This window comes from Haliaeetus albicilla, chromosome Z (assembly GCF_947461875.1).
Source record: "Haliaeetus albicilla chromosome Z, bHalAlb1.1, whole genome shotgun sequence".
NCBI classification, from domain to species: Eukaryota; Metazoa; Chordata; class Aves; order Accipitriformes; family Accipitridae; genus Haliaeetus; species Haliaeetus albicilla.
This window is the reverse complement of record NC_091516.1, coordinates 28,901,616-28,929,156: the sequence shown is the minus strand read 5'-3', so window position 1 is coordinate 28,929,156 and position 27,541 is coordinate 28,901,616. Positions and strand designations below refer to the sequence as shown.

Below are 27,541 nucleotides of genomic sequence, written 5' to 3'. Positions count from 1 at the left end.
GGTACAGGGTTGGCTTCCATTGTATCAAAAAAGGAGAAGAAAAAAAAAAAAAGCCTTCAGGACTAACTCAGCTACATTATTTCTAAATATGCTCTCGGCTGAAGACTGATGATTTATTAGCTTGAGTGAAAGGAATTTTCAAAGATTAGGAGGAAGTTATTTTCTGTTACAGACACAGAGGGTATGTGGGATATGTATAATATAGAAGGTATAATACATATAATTTTTCAGACAGTCTGCCTGTGATGGTGTCCATTTACAATATTTCTAGCTTCTTGCTATTGAAAGTGTTTTTAATCGTACGTCCAGTCTTGCTGTCTCCAAACAAAAGAAGTGTTCCTGAAAGTAGGAGAGAAAGCAATGTTTCCTCACTCTATAGTGATAGCAACTGAAGAGATAGAGCACTTTTTGCCAGACAAAACTAAATGTTTATGGGAAAATGGCAATAGTATACTGTTGCCATTGTTACCATGAAGCAAATCTCCATTTCCAATTTAAACTGCAAGCATTACAAGTGCACATAAGAATAGCTCACCATCCTGCCTTGGCATTTTGTTTTTTTCCTTGATTATATCTTCAGGAAGAATTAACATTTTGATACAACATTTGTTCATGGATTTGCAGTGGTTAAATCAATAGTTAATGAGGTTCGTCGTATAATTTGAGCTTGTAGTTTGTTTATGCTAGACCAACTTTATCCATACTCCAAACAAATTATCTCTTATAATCACCAGCCTGAAGATAAATCTCTAAATGTTTTTCTGATGATAGTGCTGTGGTTGGCAGGTGTTAGAAGTGCCTCCCAGGGACAAAGATTGAAGATGGGCTTGTTCTCACAAATCCTTCAGGCGAGGTTGTTTAGCTTTCTATCCTGTCATCTGCAGAGGAGCCTTGTATGGTGCCCTGCTAATGAAATCTAATAGGCAAAGGTCATATATCTTTATGAAGAAAAATGCAAAGCTGGTGAGTGATAAATGTGCTCCGTGGGGTTCAATGGACGATGCTTAGTGAGAAAATCCATGTTTAAACAGTGTTTCAAACGGCTTGGCATTATCTCTGGTTTTTGTGCCTTAACTACTTTTTATAACAATTCTCATTAGTAGTGATGGGATTAGATAAATACAAAAATAGTTGAATATGCATGCAAAGTTGTCTAATTAAAGAAATAGGTGGGGACTTTAAGTGGGTAATTATTTTTCAGTATTCATAGCATAATGAATAAGATGGCTCACATGAAAGTACATGGCAGTATTGTTATTTAAATTTGAAAGCTCTATTGACTAGCAGTAGAAGCACAGTGTGAAGATTTAGGTAGACTCTAGCATCAGTTGTAAATCAAAAATACCTTTGTCAAATGTCAAAATAAAAAAAAAAAAAGAAAAGGAATGGAAACAAAAAATGCTGGCATAAAATTGCAGATAGAACTTCCAAAGAATGCAAGTCAGTGCCTTTAAGAAATTGCTAATCTGAAGTTAGAAGGAATCAAATAAACCAGATATTGTTGAATCACTGCTGTTTTTTGAGAAGTTACCAGTTCATTTGCTATAGTTATACTGCTGAGATAAGAGACAGTTCAATAAATCAACTTGGGCTTGATGGATTCTACAAACCATTGCAATGAGTGCGTGGAAGAGGAAAGAAATCTCTTAGTACTCCCTCTTTGACAAAAGGGTATGCAAAGAGCCTGAATGGATGAATGGTTGATTAATTTTGCCAGAAATTTTCTTGACAGCCAGAAATGTGTTTTTGTGTTGCCATGTTTGCATGGGAGTTATTTTGTAAGGTATGAATTATTACATATAAACTTACACCTGAGACTTAGCTGGCTAAAATAGACAGCTCCTGGTCAATATGTATAAGGTTGTGATGTTTCTTATGTTTTAATTCATCACTCTGGCAAGTCAGCCTTTTGCTTGTTACCACTTGCTAATCAGTCAACAGTGAAATCAAATATTGTATGTGATTAAATGAACCTTGTAACTGAAGTGGTAGGTTGTGTCTTTTTCAGTATTTTTTAATTGATTTACAAGCTATGGAAAAATCAGATGGAAGTTCCTAACCTAGAGTCAGAAAGCAGAATAATATAAGGGAGAATAAAAAAGCGTATCATATGCTGTGTCCACATGGCCTATTGATTAGTAAGACACAAAAATAGTGTTTATTTTTCTCATCTAAGTTTCTGAGGTAAATAATGTATTAGATTGTGTATACTATACTGTACTTTAGTATGGAGATTTTTCCTTTTCATTTTGTACATATTCTGTGCATATTTTGTACAGGTGATATTTGCTTATAAATGTGGTGCATAAGCAGGTCCCTGGATTCATTTACTTTTAGGCTTTGGATACTCATAGCTGTGATTTCAAAATAAGTAGACTTTCCTTTCCATGCAGATCACTCCAGAAAAATATCTACATACTTACTTCAGCCTTTAAAATGACCTGGAGGGAGTACATTTTAACATAGTGCCAGTATGTTTCTCTGTAGTTCCCTACTTGCAGTAAAAGTCATACTGTTAGGATTGCAAGTTTTCTAGTTTGTCCCTTTAATTATTTTACAGGGGCAGAGTTTTAAAGACACACTTGAAAAAGGAGGTGACATTTAAGCCTTTAAACTTGAAAATCACATCTATATGTTTTGCTGTATTTTGTGTTTTTAACTCCAAACTACTTATCCTTCAACTGCCAAAAATGCTGGAAAGTGGCAGCTTTATCAGTCACGAATTTCTTATTGCAGAAGACAACCATTAACAATGAGATCAATTACAAACACTTTGAATTCCTTCCCTTGAAGATGGAAATAAATAAGTGCTTTTACTTTTATCTCACTGGACTAGATGTTGTACATCCCTTCTTTGATTCCTGTGCTGCTGCGGAACTTTTTTTCTTCTAGATTTGGTGGTCACAGCCATCTAATATTACCATGTTGTTCCAGCGCACACCACAACAGTATGCGCACCATTACCTATGTTTGTTTATGTCTTCAGGCTATGCGCTTCATGTTTATCTCATGCAGTAGCGGCAGTACCTTAACGGGACTTTTCATCTCCAGCCCTCCCCATCTATTACATTCTTTGAGTCTATGCGCACAGACCCCACCGACGCCGGGGAGCATTTTCGGCTGTTGTATTTCAGGCAGTTAGTTGTAGACCTCAGTGGCAGGGGAGGCTGCCTTGCTTAGGGATAAGAATTTGTGTTCCTTCAGGTGAGTGGCAATGATGGCCACTAAAGGCAGGTATTCCTGCCAGAGGAAGAATTTTCTAAGCCAAGTGGGCCATTATGGTATCCTTATGTTACACTGATAACATAATGTCTCAAGATACATGGAGACCCTGTACCCCAGCTGCTAAATTCCAAGCTGTCTCAGCTAGCTCTGAATATGTGGAATAATGGAAGTGAAGTTTGGCTTTTTACCTGAGCAACCTTCTTTTTTTTTTTTTTTTTTAATTTTTATTTTATGAATGAATCTAGAGTTCCCAGTCTTTCCTGGAAGTCATGTGCTGTGCTAAATACATATAAAACATAGATATCTTTATAAGTTCTAGTTAAACACAGATTAAAATGGACAAGCCTGTATTTGAATACACAGAATTTTTACTTGTATGAAGTACAAGTGAAACTTCTTTAGCTGTAATCTCAATTCATAAAGAGTGGATCATTGTTAAGACACACTATCATAAAACGTACCAGTGCTGTCGAAAAGGTACTGTTTCCAGTGTGAAACTGGCTAAATACACTTTCATTGAATAAAGCATGATAATTTATTTTATTATAGATGAATCCTTCTTTTTTTGTTGCTTTTTTTTTTTTTTTTTTTTTGTTAGTTATTCTGCTTTTAATGGAAATAATAGACGGTAAAAACACAGCCGTCATCTATGGTAAGGGGAGTGAGATCGGTGCTAAACAGGCATTCATCACTTGATTCTATATGCAGTGTTTCACAATGCTATAGTATTTCCTGTTCAAATTTCCTTCTAGGTTAAACTTGGGATGCCTAAAGTTAAACATAAGGTGTGACTGGGATCTCTATAGAGCAGGGTAGCACAAGGTCTCAGATGCCCATTCTCCTGCTCTTCAGTTTAGGACCTAATACCTATTCCTCTTTGGAAACTTTAGACAGCAACACAAAGAAAACAGAATTAGCTGCTATTTTTGTTCTTTTCAGAAGACTCATAAGTATTGGTACACCAGAGCTGCTGTTTGGTAGATTGAAACGCGCAACAGAAAAATGCAATCTTTCCTTACAGAAAAGATGGTGAATTTTTTATAGAGTGTTTTCACCAGTGGTGTTGATATATAAAAGAGGTAAAATAGTGAATATACTTGTCTGTGTTTCTGAAGACTTATAAACGCCATACTGTTTATACTGGTTTTTCCATTTTTAGTGACCTTACCTGAAAACTTTTATAAAAAATTGAGTCTTTTTCTGCTTTTTTGCCCTTTTTTTTTTTTTAAAGGAGGGGGGCTTCTAGTAATTAGCTGGATTTACAACAAATGGCACACAGACTGTTAGCTCTGCATGTGTGCTATAACATTGGTGTTTACCCTATTATATTGCAATTTAAGTATGTCATAAAGTTTTATCAGTGATCACATAGAAATAAACTGGAATGCAGAAGTGGTGACCATGAAATATTAAGAGAATACAGCATGAAGCAGTATGTATTGACTTCTGTATTGTCATAATTGCTTTGATTGTGAATATTGTAATGGGATGCAGTGATATTCCTCATTTATATTTTGTGATGGTTGGGTATTTTTAGCAAATGAGTTGTCAGCAGAAAGGCTTCATTAGACCCATCAGGGTATCTGCCCATGAATAACGAATCCCAAACTGTACTGACAGTTTCCTTGAGCCAAAATGATGGAGTACCTCTGACAAAAGCCATATTGTGCTCTCCATGTGAGGAGTGTGAAGAACAAAAGAGACAGTTTGTTCTTAATTTGGTCAGGTTAATATTGACACAGTTAGCTTAGAAGAATCAGAAGTATGTATAATGTACATTTACAGTGATCATTTGGGTAACTGGCTGTTGGCTTCGTGAATCAGAAAGTGTTGCTAGCGATGGAGAAGTTACATATTCTCTTTGGATATTTCTTGGAGGTTTTGCTTCTTTTAAAGGATCATCCGTGTTTGTAGTCATGTTAACTGCTCAATTAAAAAAAGAGATTCCTATAAGAAAATTAAGTTTCAGAGAAAGGAATTTCACAATATACAGCCTACATAAAATGGTATTTCTCAACAGAAATACATAATAACTGAACAGGTCATGTTCAAAAATCCTTCAAAAGTCTGGGGATTTCTTAAACCGTCTCATTCTGTTTACCCGAATGATAAAAAAATATTTGTCATTTCAGAATGTTTGACATATTGTTATGTTGTAGCATTGTATAAACTATTTATATGCGTTAGACAAAACAAATACACAGTTCTATTACAAATGCCAAGACACTAAATTTCTCCAGTATCCATATTGCTGTTAACTATCCATAGTTAACAGCATTTGCAAAATATATTTACTAGATTCTATTTATTTCAAGTATATTGCATTTCAAGCATACTCAACAGTCCTTTTTTGTTGTTGTTACAGGTTACTTAGAGGGCATCATGACAGCTAATAATGTTTACATATGCTGTTTACCTGCTGTATGCTATGCAAATGTTAATTAATATTTAAGCCAGCACATGCTAATCAAGTAAGGAAGAGGAGTATAAAAATGAATAGCTGACTGACCTTTGTCATGGTTTGGCTGTACGTCAGTGTATTTCCTACCATACTAATTCATCAACAGTGTATTTTACAGTGCTTGTAATTAATTTGGGATATAGCAGCTTAACTATTGAAACGATTAGCATTTTTTCATTTCTGAAGGGAATGTTTTATTTTCTGTTAGCATTTACAATGCATGCAACATTCTGGTTGTTTACTTAGGTTAGCAAATTTGTGGAAGAGTCCATATGTCTACCATATCTTTCACTATATAGTCTTTGGTAATTTATAAGAATTTCTTGTTTGCAACTGTCTTTATTTATTTGGAGGTTTGAATGCTTGTGAAGGGAGTGTCTCAATTGTGTTGTTGGTACTAGTTTAAAGGAGTAAAACTTACAGATGTCTGGGGGGAGGGATGGAATTAAACTAAGTTTTAGAAAAAATATTACTTAAATTAATAATGTTTGTTAACATTAATAAAATTACTTTTGCTTATTTTAAATTTAATAATTAATTTTATGTTTTGATTAATAGTCCAGTCAACCAAAAAAATTTATGAAGTAGAATCATGATGCTGTAAGACATGTAATCTGATCTTGCTTTTATTCAATAGCTTAATCAACAGCATTTTCCAGCAAGTTTACTCTTTGACCTATTCTTTTAACAAGGTCGGTTTGCCTCGTGTTTCATTTCTGGATGCACTTAGTGAAGCAACAGCTTATGAGAAACATTTATTGTTGACTATTAAAGTGACTGTTTATGGGAAGACTGAGTAACTTATGTTGTTAGTATTATTTGAATATTAATTATTGCTTAGTAATGGTAATTTGAGAAGCTTGTACCTTATTCCTTATGCCACAGAATGAATAGGGTCTTGGGTTTTATACCTTCGCTGAATAACGACTTTTTTGTCATAAAGTTTTCTCATTGACAGGCTATGGGGTAAAGTAATACATGGGATGTGATCAGCATCATTTTGCTTGACTTGATCTGTGTTGTGACATGCCTTAATGACTTCTTCAGTGTTATTGTTGATGGGATGTCACTGTAGAACATCTCTTGCCCTATTGCACTTTTAAATCCTCAAATAATTTGCATGTTTTCTTTCAGTGTGGTGTATGGTGCTGGCACAGCTAAGCCCATTCCCATGCTGCTCTGAGGAGTCTCTCATCAGCCGATAGTGTTTTGCGCCACGTAGTGCTGGTCCATTACAATTCCAGTAAGAAAAGCATGCAAACTCTGTGAGGTACTTTTTAAAATGCTGTTTATTAGTGCTAACGTTAAAAGGAGAAAGCTATAGATAATCCTACATCCCTTTAGGTGGTGGGAACCCTTGAGGCGTGTAGCATTGAATAAGCCTCCAATTCGTGCACAGCATTCTGGGGACACCCTGTTCATAGAAGAAATTTCCACCTTTTGGTCATTTTAGCTGTTGTAGGATTTTCTTACAAGGAAACACCTCTGTTCCTCATTTCTACTGTCAACCAGAAAGGAGGTTTATATGAGAACTCATTGCTGCACTTTTAGATGAAGGCAAGGACACACAGGTAATGTAATTGCTAGTACCGAGTTGATGCTGCCTGCTGGCTTCTCTGGTACAGTTAGGCGGCCAAGTTCATTCTGTGCCCAAGGAATATGTGTAGCACAGCACAGCCCAAAGGCCAAGCTGGATGTGAAGCACAGAGAAAAAAACATGTAGTATATAGCTGATCTCCTTCTAAAGTTCGTACCCGGTGGAGAGGGACAGGGACAGGTAGCCTGCTCAGAGTTAATCTTTGTGGTTCTCTCAGTCATCAACATGCTGAGAACCTCAAGAAGAAAAAATACACACTCTGAATAGTAGTAAGTCTGAGAGCATGGAAGAAATGGGATAACCTCAAGCAACTGGATCAGGTAATTATGTAGGTAGTACAATCCATTATTGTTTATATTAATGTGGCCCACTGTGGAGCTCTCCAGCCCAGTTGCTCCCCCAGGGATACATACTTGGCAACTTTCCTGCTCAGAGCAGCAGGCTGCTGGATCACCTGCTGCTGTATCAGTTCCTCAGTGTGGCTCTTGATCGTATGACGTAAGTTAGCAAAAAAGGGGGCACAAGGCAAATTCAGATTTTAGCGCCATCAGGGCCTTTACCATGGCCATCTGCATCTTTAGTTCCTGCTCTGACTGGTAGAACTGACCTTTCATTGTATGGCATTTGGTGCCACACCCTTGCTGTGGTAACCATTCCCACCAGCAAAGAGCTGCTAGCATGTGAACGTTTTATCTTCTTCTGTTCTATTCATAGTCTTGCTCTATGATGCCCTAGTGGTCCTTGGCCTTAAACTGTAGAAATATACCTCCGATTGCCCGGTATGCACATAGACTCTCCAGTTGGCCATGGTTCTGATTGGGAATTTTCCATGTAGGTGAGTTAAGAGGTTCCTTCCTCGAAATACTGCAGAATGCAGGATTTTCAGCACTCCCCAACCTACCACTTTGTGAGTGGCAAATGCAAGCTGAGATGGTGGCAGATATTATCTCAGTGAATTTCATGAGGCTTCCAGTTCAGTCATGTGATTTTTAACAGAAAATTTCTAATTCCTTGCATTTTCAGCTGATACAAGCAATATGAAAGATAAAGCATCATGAGGCTTGAAGGCTGGACATGTTTTAGAATCATCATTTATTTACCTTATGTCCAGCCATAAAACACCTCGCAGACTAGATCCTTGATTGATCCGTGTCCTTCCCTGTGACTTCCTGATGGTCTTGAATTGGCTGTGAGTGGGTAACTGAGATAAGGAATTATCAGGGATTTTCAGATGGTTTTGAATCTGCTCTAGTTCAAATTTTTTTTTCAAATAGATTTTAATTATTCCCACTGCAGTTAGGAACGGGATAACTGAAGTAACTTTTCCATGCTTAAGCACATTTTGGTACTTTTTCTAATACATTTAATACTTGAGTCTTCAGAAAAATGTTACTGGTTTGGACATTGAAACCTTATTCGCCATAATTCCTCACCATAACCCCCTATTCAGATTTCATATCTGAATGTCCACCAGGAAACTGACAGCTGACTTTTGTTTGTGCATTACTCTGCCTGAATTTAACATAAAACTTATTTTTAGGTGCTATGCGAACATCAAACTGGAACTTTGTTTCTAATCTCGAAAAAGAATCTGCTTCCAAAGCATTTGACAAACAGATTTTTTTGGTTTAAGTTTAACTTACAGGGAGGGATACCCATTTTGTGGACACATTTAAGTCGATTAATAAATAGTATTTGTATGTATGTAACCAAAACAGCAGTTTATTAGGTAGGAGACAGATGCAGGGGAGTAACATGCCAATCTGCATATACAGTTGTGTTGTGTTCATGATGAACTGCTGTTTATTTAGGGCCAGCGTAGCTTGGCAGCATCAGAAGAATTATTAGCTAGATGATGGCAAAAATTATCTCAAATACAAATAGCAGAAACATAAAGGAGAAAATAAAATTCCTAAGACTTTGTTCACTGGCAGTTATCAGAACTGAGGACTGAAGAAAGACATTTATACTTTGTGCATTATGTCCCCAGGTAGAAAGAGGGTTGTATGTTTTATGTTGCAAAATCTAGACAATTCAACATTGGGCTAGTCCAAATATAAATGAGAATAGGAATGACAAATGCAATGTTTACCTCCTGTGTGTTTGGTGTGGGATGTATGTGAAAATAAGCATTTTTTTGACACAAAGAGATTTTAAAACTAGTTTGCCTTAATCTGATCTTATTTGGGGTGTTATTGTTTTGAAGACTTGCGCAGAATTCAAAGCGCAGGAATAAAGGAACCTAAAAGAATAATCTGTGGTAAAATTGTATACAATCATGTAACATCATAATGGATACATATAAAGGGCTGCAAAATTAAGTTAGCACACACAATTTCCTTTTGAGTGCCTGATTTTGCACCTCAATACTATTATTTTAACATCTATTATTTTAAATGAAATATTGACATGACAAATTTCATAAAATGTTTTTATTTTTCTATCAAAAAAGGGGTTTTATTCAAGAAACAGCAGTAGCCCAATACTTACAAACAACCTTGCAAAAGCAAGTAGCAGGAACAAGTAAGAATTCTGTTTCAGCAGCTGTTTGAAGAAGGCAAAACCTACATTTAGTGTTTTAGTGTTCTTCAGAAATAAAAGTCCATTACTGTGTTGTGAGACTGGTTCTTGGTTTTTTTTTTTTTGAAGCATATAACTGTTTTGACAAATGGAATGGAATTCTGTTGCCAGTTACACTGATGCTTATTAACACTTCTGGCTATTTTCACCACAGATTTGGATGGAAAGAGCAAGGAAAAGAAGCTGATATTTCTTTTAATTTCTTACCAAATTTCAGGACTGCGTGTTACACAGGAGTCTCATTGGTGATCTGAAAGCATTCATAGATAAATATGGGTTTGATGTACTTGTCGTTTTGGCCAACTGTTTGACGGATGAGAAGCAAACAAAACGACAAATAGCAGTATACTCGGAAAACTTAGAGCTAGGCAATCAAGTAAGTACCTGGAAAAAGAATCAAATAATATCTTTCCTGGAAAAAAAAATATTTTTTTTAAGTAGTATATACCAAAGTGTTGAATAATTAAGTGGAGTCAAAAAGTAGCAACAGTTGGCTGGCAACTGAGCAGCTATTTGAAATGGCTGTATTATTTATATGACGCAAGATGAAAGATTGTGATATTTATAATTGTTTCAGACCAGCCTAATAGGAAAAGTGTACAGTTACAAGAAATACAGAAAGAGACAAGATTTTTCAGTTTAAGTAAAACAGAGTGATTTTTTTTTTTTTTTTTTTTTTTTTACTAATTTTGGCTTGGTTTTGTTGTGATGTACACAAATGAGTCTTTGAGGGATGAGCAAACACATTGTAAATGGTAATGAACAGAACTCATCTATGTGTGTGTAACTGCTAAAGAATTTAAGCTCTGAAATGAAGCCAAATTATTACTAGGATGTTCATTTATCCAAAGCCAGGTGCTGTCCATTCTTTTTACTATGTATTGTCCCCAAATGGGAGAAACCATCTCAGTGGCAACTTTCTGAACCTTTTTCTCAGTCTTAAAAACTTCTGATTTTAGGGACAGGTGGCTAAATGACTCTATTCCTTTCGAAGTCAATATAAATGTATTTATTTTATTAATCTAATTATCACATTCTAAAGATAGTTTTCTCATGTACCCTTATGTATTTTACTCAGATTTCTCAAGGCAACAACTAAACATTTATTTGGATTTTTTTTTACTAATGAAAAGTGATCTTGAAAGTCAAATGATACTATTTCAAGTAAATATTCTGACCAATTTTGCAATACACATTATGGCTTGATCTTCTATTTTAATAGTTCATCTAGATCATCATAAGGCTGTTACAGCAAAATGGCCAAGAAGTAGATTAATAGGAATAGATAGGTATGGCTGTGTTACACAGTGAATTAGTCAATATGTGCCCTTATGCCCATGATTGCAATGGCTTTTGAAACATCCTATTTTTCAACAGATCTGCTGTGAATTAGAAGAATGTCAGAATCCTTGTTTGGAGCTGGATCCTGTAGAATGTGGATGTGACCAAATTCTCATTTATCATCAAGAAAATTCTTTGGTGACCTGTGATCAAATTTTTCTTCTAGTTAAGGAAGTTATAAATAGAAGACAACCAGAAATGGTGTCAAACAGTAGAACTTCTTCAACTGAAGCTGTTGCTGGAAGTGCTCCACTTTCACAAGGATCTTCTGGTATTATGGAGTTATATGGTTCTGATGTAGAACCACAGCCCAGTTCTGCCAATTTTATAGAAAATCCTCAAGATCTAAATGGATCTATGCAAGCCCACGTTGATGTTAATGTAGACCTTGTGAGTCCAGACAGTGGACTGGCTACCATTAGAAGCAGCCGGTCTTCCAAGGAGAGTTCTGTTTTCCTTAGTGATGATAGCCCTGTTGCAGAAGGTGCTGCTACCTATCACAGTCTTCTGCCTGGCTTTGATTCCTATAGCCCTATTCCTGAAGGAGCAATAGCTGAAGAACAAAAACCTCAGTCTAGAGACAATACTGATAACTTTGATCTTTTCAATTTTGATCTAGCACCTGTGGTTGCAGCTCCATCCGAGTCATCTTCTCGTTCTGTTGATTGTTCCCCAGCAGATGACTATTTCCTCAATAGTGATTCATCAGAAGGACAACAACTCACTGTGCATAAAGAACTTGATGAGGCAAACCTGCTAGAAAATGATACAGCTAATTATTCAGCTGACTTACTTGTGACAACAAAAGAGGAAGACAATTCAGCCGAATTTGATGAGAATCCAGGAGAAATGTGTGAGAAAACTTCAAGTTTGATCGATTTAGTTGAAGGTGATTCTTCACCAGAAATGTTGAAATCCACTGATTCAAGAATTCCACCAACTCCTATGAACAGTCTTGTAGAAACTTCACCATTAGATAATGGGCAGCCTTTATTTTTCCCACAAGATGTCATAAAAAAGATTAATGAAATTGATGGCACAAATTATTCTCAGTCTCGTGTTAGATATGGAAGCTGGTGGGATGGCTTTGACCTAGAGTCCAAAAATGCTGATACGTGGAGTTCAAGTGAGCAGGAATCTGTATTCCAGAGCCCTGTCTTATGGAAAGATGGTAAAGAAAGTCCCTTGCTACGAGGACATATTGATAGAAGAGCCTCAGATTCTGTGTTCCTCCAAAAACAGCCAAAGCAAAAGGAATATGTGAGAGCAGGTCTGTGGGATAATCAGTTTAAACAAGATAATTGGAACCATGAGAATCAAGAGAAAAACAGTGAACATTTGCATTTGCAAACTGCTTCTTTAGAGGAGACAAAGCAAGAACCGGAGAGCTTTACTGACCTGTGGGAGGTCAGTCAGCCAACACCTGTGATGTCAGATGCATGGTGTAGTGGTGAAGGGAAAGGTAGTCAGCTAGCTGGAGACTCTTACAAAGTCTGGACTAAGTTTGATGCAGGAGATATTGCTAGATCCTCAGAAAATGTATGGAACATGCCCAAACTGGATAGAGAAAAAAAATCAGTGAATATTCCTGAGGAATGGGCCATACCAAAAACTAGTTTGTCAGATTCTTCAGAAATCACAGCAGACAATGAGACTGAAAATCCACCTGTGCAGGTACCTCCAGAAGCCTGGGATAAAGAAAGGTATTATTCAGTAGAAGAATATGGAAAATCTGAAAATACAAATTCTGTTTTCAACAATATGCAAAATAATTCAAAGCTGGAAACAGAGGAAGAAACTGTATTTGGTGACTCTAAACATAGACCAAAACAATTTGAAAATATAGAGACCTGGAATATGTATGATAAAAACATCAGGAAAGAAGTAACAGAAGTAGTGGTGCCATGGGAGGATACCTTCTTGTATAAACACTCAGATCTTAGTTCATCAAATATAGGTGAAGATTTAGTTGTCTCTCCACCAGACACCAATTATTCAACATCTGATTCCTATATATCGCCTACATATGTGGAAGAAGAAAGAGAAGATGAGGACAAAGATTTTGATGAAGAAACAGTCACTGATAAATTGATAAACCCAAATTTGGCTGACCCAAAAGTACTTGAGAAAGCAAATAAGGAACCATTATCTCCTAGAAACATGCCTTTTTCAAGCGCTGGAAACACAGACATCTGGAACACTCCCCTAAATAATGTCACCAAGTTACAAGAAAGAAATGCTGAAATTACTGCTCTTTCTGCCTCTGCTAAACCTAATCAATATTTTTCAACTGAGATACATACCAGTGAAAATAATTTTTCTATATCTGAAAACAGAAGACTAACACCAGTATACAATCGAACAGTGAATGACTTATCACCACCACAGAATGAATTAAATACTAGGCAGAGTGCAGCTGAAATTGTAGAAACAGTGACCAGTGTTCCTGTAGATGACACAGACACATCTACACCAACTTCAGACACTGGGAATAGTGTGGATATGAAAATATGTGACTTAGGGAGTGAGATACTTAGTAAGAAGGCAGCACAAAAGACTGCTGATGTTGATGAAAAGCTGGATAGTCAGGAATCAATGCAGCAGCTGAACTCATGGAGTTTACAGAGTGAGCAGGGTTGTCACAAAGGCTGGGACAATGCCATTGTCATCTCACAGGAAGGAAAAGAGGAATATAAGAGAACAGATGAGACGAGCGGACAGCAAATGATTAGTGACATTTGTAATAAACCAGTGCAAGAGGACAGTGAATCTTCATGTACTGCAGATTCAGAAGAAAACAGGTCAACAAATGAAGTTCCCAGCTCCCCAGAAAAAATGAGGAATAGTGTTAGTTTGGAAGTGTTAGTCACAGAGAATGTGTCCTTTTCCAATCAAAGTAATCCAGTTAGTCAGGAAGAGACAAAAGACTTGTCGCAGAATAACGTAGAATCTTCTTCAAGTGCTTCTGAGGAAGGCAGAAATTATGAATGTTTTGATGACTCCAGACCACAAAATTACAATTACAGTGAAACATCACAGCTGCTTTCTGAGAAAGCTGAAAAGGAGACTGCAGTGATAGAGGATGCAACAAGTCCTGAGATGGAAAGTGTCTCTGAAAGTTCTGATAAGGGTAGTGATAATCCTGAAAACAATTCTAAAATGCCCAGAAGCTCAGGCATCTGGAATGAATCTGGAAAGAATAGTTGTCACCTAGCCACATCAATTCCTTTCATGAATGAACCACAAGAAGTGCTGGGAGAAATGAAAGAAGACTTAGATGAAGTGGTTCCTAACCATCCAGACATTTGTAATTCTGAGTTAGTATCTTTCAAAAATAGCTCAGAACTGAACAGGACTCATGAAAAGTCTTTCATAGATGATTTTAAGAAGAGTTCTTCTTCTGGATATGTCAGTGTTCCTGACATTACAGATATGTCTGTGGTGGAAAATTCATTTTCACATGAAATAGGTTCTGGGAGAAATGAAAACTCTGAAAATTTAGAACCTGCTCATAATCTTCGTGGAGAGCCATGTGTAATGCTTAATGACAGTTTTCATCAAACTACTTGGAATTCACAGCCATGTGAAGATTTGCAGTCTCCTGGAACAAGTCCTGAGGCAAGTGAAGTCCTTGAAATGGCAAACACCACAAGTAGCCTTTCAAAGGATATACAGATCAAAAGTTTTTTGGAAGAAGATAATATGTGGAGTGATTCAATAAATGATTATGCACACTCAAGTGGAACAAGTCCTGATTTAAGTGATGCATCTGTGAATGTGTGGGGAGACCTTCCAGTTGCCAGTCATCACAAAAGAAGTAGGGATATGTGGGATATTAAAAATAACAAAAATCTTGAAGATGCCTATAAAAGGAATGAATTTGGGAATGAATGTGAAGAAGTACTTGAAACAAGCACTGAACAGAACAAAGTTCCTAAAAGCTTAGATTTTTGGAATGCCCATGTAGATGATGATACTGTATCTTCTTTATCAAGTCCTGACATAAATGAGGATTCAGAGAATTCAGAGGTGTGTCCAGAAGTGATTCATGAAGATTCCACATATGAAAACAAACAGCACAAAACATCTGAAATTGGAGAGGATTATGCTCAATCCAAGGCAACAAGTCCTGAAGCAAATGAAGGTAATTTAGATGCAAAAACTAAGGTGGGAGAGGAGGTCCAGGTAGGCATCTTCAATGAAAATCATGAAGCAGTTAAAGCTAGTAAAGTAGGGCAGGAGGACTTGACTATAATGGAGCATAATAAGACTTCTGAATATTTAGGTCACTGGGAAGCACTTCAGAAAAAAGGTCAGGCGAGCATTTTCAGTGACAAAACAGGTAGCAGTGAAGACTCATATTTGTATCAAATGAATGAAGATACTACACTGACTTTTGCTGTGGGTGATAAAGAAGAGTATTCTTCAAAAGCTGTAGATATGTGGAGTATGTCATTGGAAGCTGATTTAAGAACTGATCCAAAATCCACAGTAGGAACATTTGGTTTTCCAGATGACAGTTCAGAATGGTGGAATTCACAACCTTGTGAAGAAAAGCAATCGGAAGATCAGTATTCTGTTTCAAGTCACTCTGCAACAAACCAGTTAACAAATAGTAAGAAGGACTCCTGGGCATCACCTTCACAAGATGAAGAACAAACAGAAGCACATTGCGCTAATGCAAGTAATGATGGAAATCGGCCTCCCCGCCTGTACTGTGATGAAAAAGAAAATGAAAGGCTAGTACATCCTATGAATATTCCTGATAGTCAAATAAATCAAGACACTGTACAGTTCAAACAACTTGATCCTTTCATACTGGATAAAGAAGAAAGGGGCTTGAAAGAGCAGTTGTTTCCTACAGATGAGGAAAATCAACTGACTCCACAGAATCCTTTTTCAGATGAGGAAAGAGGTATGCCAAATACATTGGTTCAAGAAATCACTGTACTGGATCTACCAAAAGACAAGGAGGGAAATGCAACTCTCATTCCTCAAGAACAACAGCAAGATACCTGTGAAAGATCAGAAATGCACAACTCCCTGCCAGGTGCTTTCACTCTAGAAGATTTATCTTTTGAAATGACAGAGAAGTCAAGTCCAGGGTGGAGTATATTAGTTCCCCAAATCCCAGATATTTTACAGGATAACACCCAAGAAAGTAATCAGCTGTTTTCAGTGGAACCTGACCTGTGGACTAATGCTGAGCAAATTGTCACTTTGAAATCAGATGGTGAAAATCCCGATATATTAAGTCACTGTGACCAGGACAATAGTTCAGAGACATCAAGCAGTCCTGATGTGTGCCAGGAGTATGAAGCTAAGCATGCCTTTATCCCATCTTCTCAGATTGGGGTGGAGCCTGAAGACAAAGGTAGTCAGCAGATTCACACATGGTCAAATATGAATAAAGAGGCAGATTTTGATTCAAAGTGTCAGTTACTAATGCAGAAGGTAGAGACACAGTCTGAAACTGGTAGCCCTCAGGACTATGAACAGGGAAAGATCAATGAATCCTATCGGCTAATCTCTTCTAATACTCAGGAGCCTCCTGAATTTGCAATTTTGGAAGAATATGCTGTAGAAAATAAACTTGTTACTGACTCAACTGAGTCCGCTGAAATTACCAATGAAGTTTTAGAAGTGACGTCCTTAGGTCTGAAAGACATGTTCTATGAAGGTTTTACTCCTGCAAGCCATCAAGGATCACCAACTGATGAAGCTCAAATAGCGACCTCCCAAAGGCATTTGGTTCCCATGGATTTCACTCTACTTGATAGGGCAGAACAAAGCTTAAAAGAAATGAGTGCCTTGGCTGAAGTTGGAAAATATTCTGGTATTGACCATACAGCAATAACTGGTGATGAGCTAGACATGTTAGAAGAATGTGTGGATGAATCTGAGACAGGTGTAGAACGTAACATCAGGAATACATCAGTGACTAATGTCCTGGCAAGCACATGTGGTGGAATGAACGTACTGGCATTAGTAGTCAACGAAGCAGCAGAAGAGGAATCAAAGGATAAACAGATATTCTTTCCCAAATCCTTTCTGCCTGGTGGTAATGAAGGCCATGAATCTAATTCAAATAATCAACTTCTTGATGACATAGCAAAAGAATCTGAAGATGTAATTGAAAATGATGTTCCTGTGTTTAAGGAAACACCCACTGACCAATCACCAGTGGTGTGTACTCCACCATCCTGTGTATCTTTTGATGCTGAACCCTCTGGCAGCAGAGAGTGTGCAAAAGATGACCTCTTGTTACAGCAGCCATTTTGTGACAGTGTTTCTTTGGAAAAACTCTTACCACTGCCAACTGCTTTGGAAGGTGCAGAAGGCATCCTAATGACCAAAGACAACAGCATTAAAGATCAGGTGTCTGAAACATCCACAGAGTGCCTTCAGGAAAATCACACATCAGTATCTTCACTCACCAAGTCTGAAATAACTCTAGGAGCTTCTGAGATTTTGACAGGAAAATCTGAAGCAGAAACCACTGATCTCGACTCACCGCCAGGTGGAGATAAAAGATCACCTGATGGTAAGAAAACCTGCTTCCCAGAGCAAGTTCATAAGACAAAGAAAGAAGGAAATGTCTGGAGTATTACTGCTGAATGATGAGGCTTTAAGTGAAGTTTGAAGTTTGTAGGTCTCCCTGATGTACAAAATTCTGTATTTTGGGAAGACCTCTAGCGTCACCCTTCTAGACAGATCTAAAGCTTTTAAGCATTGAAGTAGGAACATTATTTTTGTTGTTTGTACAGGGCATAGCATATGGGAGACCGAATCATTTGTCCCTTAGGAATGATTGCAGTGTTAATGTATAATCTTTAACAATAATGATGATGATGACGTTATAAAATTCAAGTACACATTAACAGAGCAAAGCAAACTGAGAAGAGCTTTATCTCACTGTACTGATTTAAAGAAATCATAGTGACTAAGTAATTCAAAAACTAAAAGGAGTTTCTGTTTGCCTGTTCTTTTAGAAGCTGGCACTGACTCCCTAATTTGTAGGGGGAATAAGCCAAGAAATTCCTCTGAGAGCCCTGAACTGAAAAATGCAGAGGGTAAGGAAGATGTGAGGATGCAGGTGCACCGAGATACAACTTCACTGGAGTCGGATTACATCCTTGTTACTGAGAAAGAAAATATACCTTCAACGGAGGATACCTCTGAAAGAAACGAAAGTGTTTTTGCATTTCAAGAAGCTAATGTAGCTGAACAAACAGAATCTCATAAAGGCTTTTCACCGGGCTCCTTGGATACCTTTCAGCCAATCTCCATTACAAATGAAAGGGAAGATCACTCTGTTTGTGGGACTGAAAGGGACTCTATTCACTTAGAAGACAAAAGTTCTTCTGTTGCGCCTCAAAAACTGGATGATGAAAGGAGATCACAGGAAAGCACTGGGCAAGATGAGGGCTGGATTATATTGGGCCAAAATGAAGTCAGTGACATATCACCTGAAGAAATTTCTGCCGAGTCAGAGATGCCAAAATCAGGGTCCGGATATTCTGACGAAGAACTGGCAGCTGTTGAAGCACAGGAATTGATTCTTGACACTCCAGCAGAATTTCAGGTAGAAGCTACCCTTCAGAAACCTTTTGAACATGGAGGCTATTCTCCTTCAGACAGCCTGACCACCGACAGCGAGAATTTGGCCATCACAGGAACACGTGTGTTGCAGGTGGTTGGTGGTGATGATACATGGGAAGCAAATTCTCAACAGACACTGGGGAATAACGTAGCAACAGAACAAGAAATGAAGGAGGAAATGGTGCTTCTCAACAGTGAAAGAGGACTGAATCAAATATCAGGGTAAGGAAAAACCAACCTGTTTCCTTTCAAGAGTCTTCTGTTCACTTGTTATCAATGCTTTTGAAGAGTATGACATTATGAATAGATGGCAGGACTTTCAGGTCTGAACTATTAATTATATTTACATGATTTAAGTATCACTGTACTCCTCCCCTTCTAAAAACAGAGACTTGGTTCTTGGTTGCTTGGTATGAGCCAGATGAGGAATGTTTTGCAATGCAGGAAGCTTGTAAGGCCACTTCCTTGCAGGAATAAGTCTGTCTTCCTTTTATGGAGTCCCATAGACTTCATAACCTACCTTTAAATCTGAAACATGTGGCCAGGGAACGCAGGCCAAAGCCAGGTACTGATGGTATTGCCAGTCCTGATACAATGCCAGTGATGAGATTATGGAGGGATTGAAGTGAAGTACAATCTCTGCCTAATGCAAAACTGCTGGGAAGGAAGATAGGAGGGAGTTGAGGCCCAGAGTCAGAAAGAGGTGCTGCTCATAGAGAAAAGGAAAGGATGATGGAAAGTCATGGTCTTTGTGGTTATTTCCGAGCTGTAGTCAGGTCAGAGCAGCATTTTTTGTCTGTTCGGACTGGACTGGCAGTTGAGGCAGTTTGAGTATGTTTGCACCTGCCTTTGGGTGGAATTGCAGCCTCTGTGCTGTCAGCATTACTACTGCCTGCTGTCTCTCTGCAGTGTCACCAGATGGAGAAAGAGGTGACCTTCTTGAGTCCCATTTACTGTAGCGTTTTGGAAAGGGTGCTTCTGCTGTTGACTCCTCTTCTTTTACAGCCAGGAGGCTGTAACTGCTATAGTGTACTTATAGAATAGCTCCAGAGATGCAAGTGTGGAAGTCTGACCTCATTTCTTCTGGGCATCTGCAATTGACATGCTGCAGTTTTACAAAGAGGAACCTGGCATTGCATTGATACAGTGAAATTCTTGTGGCCAGCAAAAGAAACTTCCCAGTACAAATAAAACTAAGAGGTGTAACTGCTTTGTACTTGTTACTCCTTTCAAACTGCACTTACCCAAAAGAACACATGTGATATCAATCATGTGGAAACATACTGTTTATGTGAAATGCAAGACTGATTTTTTTACTTTTTTTTCAAGTTTCTCTCAAGTACTTGTCAGGTCAGTGTAGAATACACGTCATGTTCACAACTTCTGTTACCACGTTTTAATTAGCTTGCGGTTTATTTTAGACTTTACTCTTTGAAGTTTTCACTAACAGTTTTGCAATTTTAGCAGTAGGCTTTTTTTTCCCTTAAAGGTGGTATGCCTGTATATGATAGTATAACCCTGAAAACAGCATGTACAAATAATCTGTGATAGAAAAGCACAGCTTTTTGCTACCCCTGTCTCCACCCAAAACAGTTCACATTTTATTAAGATTTCAGGAATGAATAGTTCCAATAGCTGTGGTTTATCTTCCCCTAGATGTTAAAATACCTCCCCTCTAAACATTTTCACACGTTTTTCAAAGAGTGCATTGTTACAAGACCAGACACTGTTATAGCTGAGCTGTTTTTAATATGTGGTAAGTCCTGGCTCCATCCTAAACAGAAACCCCACTCTCATAAACTCTGATATATAAAGATGTTACTTGCAGGCTTAAACTTGCAGTCTTAAAAGTGTATTGGACTTTAGCTTTTCTTGACAGGCAAGATTTTGAGTCATACGCAGAGCATACTTTGCCCTCAGACACTGCCCCTGGCTGAAGTTGCTTCAATCTAACCAGACAGGCAGCACAGAGGAGAGTATGAGATAAAAGGGGCTCTGTTTCGGTAGGGCAGTGAGAGCTTTTATTGATGCAGGTTAGCATTTACTACCCTCAAGAAAGAGGCAAATCTTCAGAAGGGTTAGCAGAAGATGAGTACTCCCCTGTTCTGTACAGTCTGACGTAAATCAAATGCTGAGTGCTTGACCTTGAATCTGCTACCTGATCAGAAAATAACTCCCGAAACACACACAGTATGTTTAGAGAGGAGACATTCTGCGCAGGGTGCAAGGTGGAAGATTTCCACAAATCGAGCACACCTACTGAGGTTTTCAGTCCATACTTATACGCTACAGTTAAAACACCACGCCTATCTAATACATAGGTTCTGCCTAACTATTCCATGTTCATTACGTTGAGCAAGCATGTAGTGTTGTTCTCTTGAGCAATGATCCCAGACTCTTCTACGCCTGCGTGGGGGTCTCCTTCGGTGGTCTTCCATGGTTGTTTGGGGAAGAAGAATACCCCTACTCCTTTTGTCCTTTTATGGTCGTGCATCATCTGAGGACACCAGGGTCTTTGTTTCTCTTGCCATCCCCACAGAGGATGTATGTCCTTAATTAGCAAGTCTGTGACTCTTTAAGCATCTTCTGTTGTAAGCAGAATCTTAAATTAGATAAGCTTTACCTTGAATACACATAATCTAAACAGTCCTTGAATAGCAAACATACCACACTTCTAATGTTTTAGGTTTTTTCTTTAAACTATCACCACCTTCTTATTTATTAATCAGTCTTTTGAAGGCTTGAGGCAACAAAACTATCAAAAGTAGAGCTGGTTGGCACAACATTTCTGTTGCACCCGATCCTCCAAGCTTCTAACTTCCATTCCAGAAGGAAAAGTAGAAATTTTGAAATTTTCTACAACAGAGAAATCTGGAAGAAGCAAACCCAAGAAGCAAATCCCCAAGCAGTTGTTTTGCATCCACATTACTTTAAACCACGACAGTGTGGAAGGGTGGCTTGGGATTTGTGGATCTAGGAAAACCAGACATCCTTTGACTTCGAAGTGGTTTGCTTATAAGTAGTTCACACCCTGAAAGTCACCTTCTTTCATCATCTCTGCAGGGTTTCACTGGGAGTTCATCAAAATCAACTAATTTCAATGAATAAACTGGGTTTTGACAAACCAGTAATTTCTAGTGAAAATCTTTAAATCAAAAATGCTTACCACCTGTGCTCACAATAAATGGTGAATGGGATGGGAAAAGGAAGGGTTGTTTAGAGGAGGTGGTGGCTAGTTGCAGGCTTGCAAATCTGACATGAACAAATCAGCTGTCAACTCTTCTGTCTCCCATAAAGCATTTTAAATTAAAAGCTGCCAGATGCTGAGCCTGCTTAAGTCATGCTGATTAATTACACGCAGGCAGCATCCTAGGGTTTGGCTTGCTATGCTTACGTGCCCACGGTGTTCTTAGCAAGGAAAAGAAAACTGGTCTAGGTATCTGATTTTAAATTATTTTTACAAATCAGCAGATTGGAGTTGAGATAACTCTGAAGCAGTAAGATTCTTTTTTAGATACCTCAAGAAAAGAATCTGATTTTTTAACTTACACTGGCACTAGAAAAATCATTCCTATGGCCATGGATTTATAGGGGGTTTTAAATCTTGTTGCTATGAATTGTTAGATCAGTTTTGACAACTCTGCTGTTCATTAGGAATTCCTGTAAGTCTCCAAAGTAAAAATTTGAGTCTTGTACCTAGTAGTACATTCAGATGTAGTACATTCGTTATTCTTAGAACTTAGCATATTCTCCTAGACTGATTGAATGTCTAAAGTCCAAAACTGGACCATGTTAATGTAAGAGTGTTTTCAGTAGAAACTTAAATGCATGATGAAATATGGTGCATCCTGCAAGGAAAGGATACAGTAGTTCTTGGTACAGAATATGTAGTCACTATAGTTTCCACTGTAGGCTTTTTTCTTATCTGACTCAGTTGTTGTTTAATACTTGATTAATACCAAATGCCTTTTCAGTGCAAAGCAGTGGCTGGTTTTGTCCTTAACACTAGTGATGCTGAAGCCTGTAGAAGTAAAGTAAAGCAAGGAAGTTATTCAGCATCTGCATTAACAATTATTTACGGGAGCGTGGAACCAGGAGAATCTACTTTCCTTTGGGTTTATGTTTTGCTGTTAGACTATATTGTTGATAAGGTGTGAAAACTGATGGAAGTTTTTTCCACCATTAATGTTATTAAAAATATTGCTCTTGTATGAGGATTTCATATGTAGTAGAGATTGCTTTTACAGTGCTGCTTTCCTCTCAATTTCCCATGTGCTTGGTAGCTGACTGCAGTGGTTTCAGCCCAGCCGGTAACAAAGGACCACGCAGCCGCTTGCTCACTCCTCCCGCCCCCCTCCGGTGGGATGGGGAGGAGACGCAGGAGAGAAAAGGGAAAAAAACCCAAAAACGGAACCTCGAGGGTTGAGATAAAGGCAGTTTACTGGGACAACACAAAGAAATTACAACAACAACAACGGTACTAATGACAGAGTATACAAAAAGAGTGATGCACAGTGCAACTGCTCACCGTGCAGAACCCGACGCTCCGCCACTTCCCCCACCAAAAGCCCAGAGCTCCTCCCAGAGGTCCCCCCGGCCCGCTCCCCATTTATATACTGATCATGATGGCACACGGTATGGAATAGCTCCTTGGCTAGTTCAGGTCAGCTGCCCTGGCTATGCGCCCCCCTTCCCAGGTTCCTGTAAAAATTAACTCTATCCCAGCTGAACCCAGGACACTGACGTTCAATAAACTTGTAATAAGCTTGTGTCTTCGGTCAGTTAGATAATGACTTCAGACTTTTTAGGGGATAGCAGAGACACATGCAGATGTCCCTATGCACGCCCACAGCATGATCACAGAGGCCTTGACTCCTTTGAAATCAAAGCAAACACACAAAAAATATTATGGTAGAAAGGATAGAACACATATGGGAATAATTATTTCTAGATTATATGTCACTTTCATTAAACCTCTTCATATAAACAGCTGAAAAAATAGCAACTGATATGGTAGAAGTGTGTAATTAGAAATGCTTTCTAATGTGTTTCGTTGACAGTTTTGAAAACACAAGTTCCTTCTTAAAACATATCTCAGTGTGCAGCTTTTAAGTCTGAAATTAACTGTCCTTCTTGGCCAACAAAGTTTAAAACAATGTGATACAGCAGAACTGCCAGCCTATGGGAGCTTAGCACAGAAATGCTGGTGTCATCACATAAGAGATGAAACTAAGGCTTTTTTCTTGTTCTTATTGCAACAGAGTTTCTGGATGGCCTAATAGGGCTAGTCATCATGCTTGGAGTGCGCCAAAGATTTACATCTTCAAAGTAGGCTTTGGTAGAACTGAACCAAAGTCTAAGTAACAGATACTCTGCTCTCAGAAGTGTCCTTCTGCCTGAATTCTTGTACTTCTGAAAGGCCATAATTTTGACTCAGGAAGGTTTCTTGGATTCTTCACTAGATGTGACTCTTGCCTTCACTGAATAGTCTGTTTCCTAGCTTATGCTTAATTAAGCCTGCATGGTATCAGAAAATTAAGCACCCTTAATCTGAACATCTGGCTGGATAGCTGTGCCCTGAGCATGGATTCCATTCTCTGCTCATTTTTTTGTTTTGTCAAATACTTTTGGTTTATGCAAATTAAGTTTGCATTCTGAACCTGTAACACCCATCTCTGTGACAGTGATTTTAGAAGTTGCTCCTGAATCTGGGGCTTTCTCTAGTGGGTCTTTGCTTCCCACATAGAAGCCTTCCTTGTGGCCTGCTGGTTGTTGTTTCATATACCACTTGGCAGGGTATAGAAATTAGGTTCCTTATTTTTAGGTATGTACTTCACCTTCATATATTTATGTATGGTACAAACACAAGCTTCTATAGGTATGTTAGTGGTAAAAAGAAGAGTAGGGAAAATGTGGGCCTTCTCCAGAAGGAAACAGGAGACCTGGTTACCCAAGACATGGAGAAGGCTGAGGTACTCAATGACTTTTTTGCCTCAGCCTTCACCAGCAAGTGCTCCAGCCACACCATCCAAGTCACAGAAGGCAAAGGCAGGGACTGGGAGAATGAAGAACGGCCCACTGTAGGAGAAGATCAGGTTTGAGACCACCTAAGGAACCCGAAGGTGTGCAGGTCCATGGGACCTGATAAGATGCATATACAGTACCTGAGGGAACTGGCAGATGAAGTTGCTAAGCCACTATCCATCATACCTGAGAAGTTGTGGCAGTTGGGGGAAGTTCCTGCTGACTGGAAAAGGGGAAACATAACCTCCACTTTTAAAAAAGGGAAAAAAGGAATTCCCGGGGAACTACAGGTCAGTCAGTGTCATCTCTGTGCCTAGCAAGATCATGGAGCAGATCCTCCTGGAAAATATGCTCAGGCACATGGAAAATAAGGAGGTGATTGGTGACAGCCAGCATGGCTTCACTAAGGGCAAATAGTGTCTGACAAATGGGTGGCCTTCCACAGCTTTGGTGGATAAGGGAAGAGCAGCTGATGTCATCTACCTGGACTACTGCAAAGCATTTGACACTGTCCCACACAACATCCTTGTCTCTAAATTGGAGACAGATGGATTTGACAGATGGACCACTCGGTGGATAAGGAACTGGCTGGATGGTCGTACCCAAAAAGTTGCAGTCAACGGCTTGATGTCCAAGGGGAGAGCAGTGACAATTGGCGTTGCTCAGGGGTCAATATTGGGACTGGCACTGTTTAACTTCTTCGTTGGTGACATGGACAGCAGGATTGGGTGCACCCTCAGAAAGTTTGCGGATGACAAGCTCTGTGGTGCAGTCAACACTGGAGGGAAGGGATGCCATCCAGGGGGATCTTGACAGGCTTGAGAGGTGGGCCCATGTGAATCTCACAAAGTTCAAGAAGCCCAAGTGCAAGGTCCTGCATGCAGGTCAGGGCAATCCCAAGCATAAATACAGGCTGGGCAGAGAATGGATTTAGAGCAGCCCTGAGGAGAAGGACTTGGGGATACTGGTGGATGAAAAGATGGACCTAAGCTGGCAATGTGCGCTCGCAGCCCAGAAAGCCAACTCTATCCTAGGCTGCATCAAAAGAAGGGAGACCAGCAGCTCAAGGGCGGTGATTCTTCCCCTCTACTCTGCTCTCGTGAGACCTCACCTGGAGTTCTGTGTTCAGCTCTGGGGCCCCCAACTTAGGAGGGGGGGTGCAAAGATGATCAGAGGGCTGGAGCACCTCTCCTGTGAGGACAAGCTGAGACAGTTGGGGTTGTTCAGCCTGGAGAAGGCTCTGGGGAGACCTTCTAGCAGCCTTCCCATACCTAAAGGGGGCCTGCAAGAAAGCTGGAGAGGGACTTTTTACAAGGGCATGTAGGACAAAGAGCAATGGCTTTAAACTGAAAGAAGGTAGATTTAAATTAGATGTAAGGAAGAAGTTCTTTACTATGAGGGTTGTGAGGCACTGGAACAGGTTGCCCAGAGAAGTTGTGGATGCCTCTGGAAGTGTTCAATCCCAGGTTGGATTGGGCTTTGAACAACCTGGTCTAGTGGAAGGTGTCCCTGCCCATGGCAGGGGGGGTTGGAACTAGATGACCTTTAAGGTCCCTTCCAACCCAAACCGTTCTATGTTTCTATGATCTCTGAAGAATAAAGAAACTCATCATTTGTACCCAAAACAGTGATAGCAACATCCCAACCAATGGACAATTGAATTGATTGTCCAAAGTTAATGGAGGCATTTACTCAGTAACTGCCTTCTAAGCCCCTTTCTGAATCTACAGTTTATTCACATGTCCCTGTTTAGAAAAACTGAAGTTCATGCTTGCACACTGTGCTGAAGTAAGTTCTTTTAGCAGTGGAATAAGGGTCAGTAAAGGATGCTATCTGCATTATTTTCTGCTGTCATCCAGAAAGTGTCTGTCACATTGTCTAAGAAAATTGACTGTTTTATGGAGGAGGGAATTAAAATTGTGAAACAGAAAGTGTAAAGAAAAATGAGGATGAAATAGTGGATTAAAATCTTAATGTCGCTGGTCGCTGTCCCCTTCATCCCAATGTCAAGCATAACAACTCCCCAAGGTGTTCAGGTGGGTTTTAAGAAAGTCTGTGACTGGTGGTAAAATTCCCTCCTGTACTGTTTTTCTTCTGCAAGAAAAAGCAGCAGCAGGAAGAGAACTATGAGGATGCTTGCTAGCATTAAAACACTGAAGAAAAGACATAAACCTGTCTCAGTAGTGTACAAACACCAGAAATAATAAACCCTAGAAGTTTCTTTGGCCTCATAAAAAATTGTTTTGGGTTTGTGTGGTGGGGTTTTGGTAGCAGGGGAGTGGCTGCAGGGGTGGCTCCTGTGAGAGGCTGCTGGAAGCTTCCCCGGCTCCAAGTCGGACCCGCCGCTGGCCCAGGCCGAGCCCATCAGCGACGGTGGTAGCGCCTCTGGGAGAACGGATTTAAGAGGGGGAACCTGCAGTGAGTAGTGGGATTGTAATGTGAGAGGAACCCCTCTGCAGACGAGGTCAGTGAGGAAGGAGGGGAGGAGGTGTGCCAGAGGAGGTTGATGCCCCTGCAGCCCGTGGTGAGACGGCAGGCTGTGTCCCCCAGCCCACGGGGGGGAGCGTGGGAGCGGAGGCCCACCTGCAGCCCAGGGAGAAGCCCACGCCGGAGTGGGGGGATGCCCCCCAAGATGGCCGTGACTCCGTGGGAAAGCCCGCGAGGAGCAGTCTGTGCCTGCATGATCGGCCTGCGGAAAGGACCCATGACGG

At 39.4% G+C, this 27,541-nt stretch overlaps 1 protein-coding gene across 5 annotated transcripts in view; it reads left to right on the top strand.

The window, feature by feature from the left end:
- Positions 1-27,541, top strand: part of PRUNE2 (prune homolog 2 with BCH domain) — a 145,926-nt gene that overhangs the window by 70,702 nt on the left and 47,683 nt on the right. For 4 of the 5 annotated variants that reach the window (XM_069777259.1, XM_069777256.1, XM_069777257.1 and 1 more), the window contains exons 7-9: positions 10,081-10,239; positions 11,241-17,748; positions 18,197-19,028. In XM_069777259.1, the coding sequence (XP_069633360.1) occupies positions 10,081-10,239; positions 11,241-17,748; positions 18,197-19,028 (7,499 nt within the window). The remainder of the gene's footprint in view (positions 1-10,080; positions 10,240-11,240; positions 17,749-18,196; positions 19,029-27,541) is intronic. The other variant, XM_069777258.1, reaches the window with a different exon arrangement.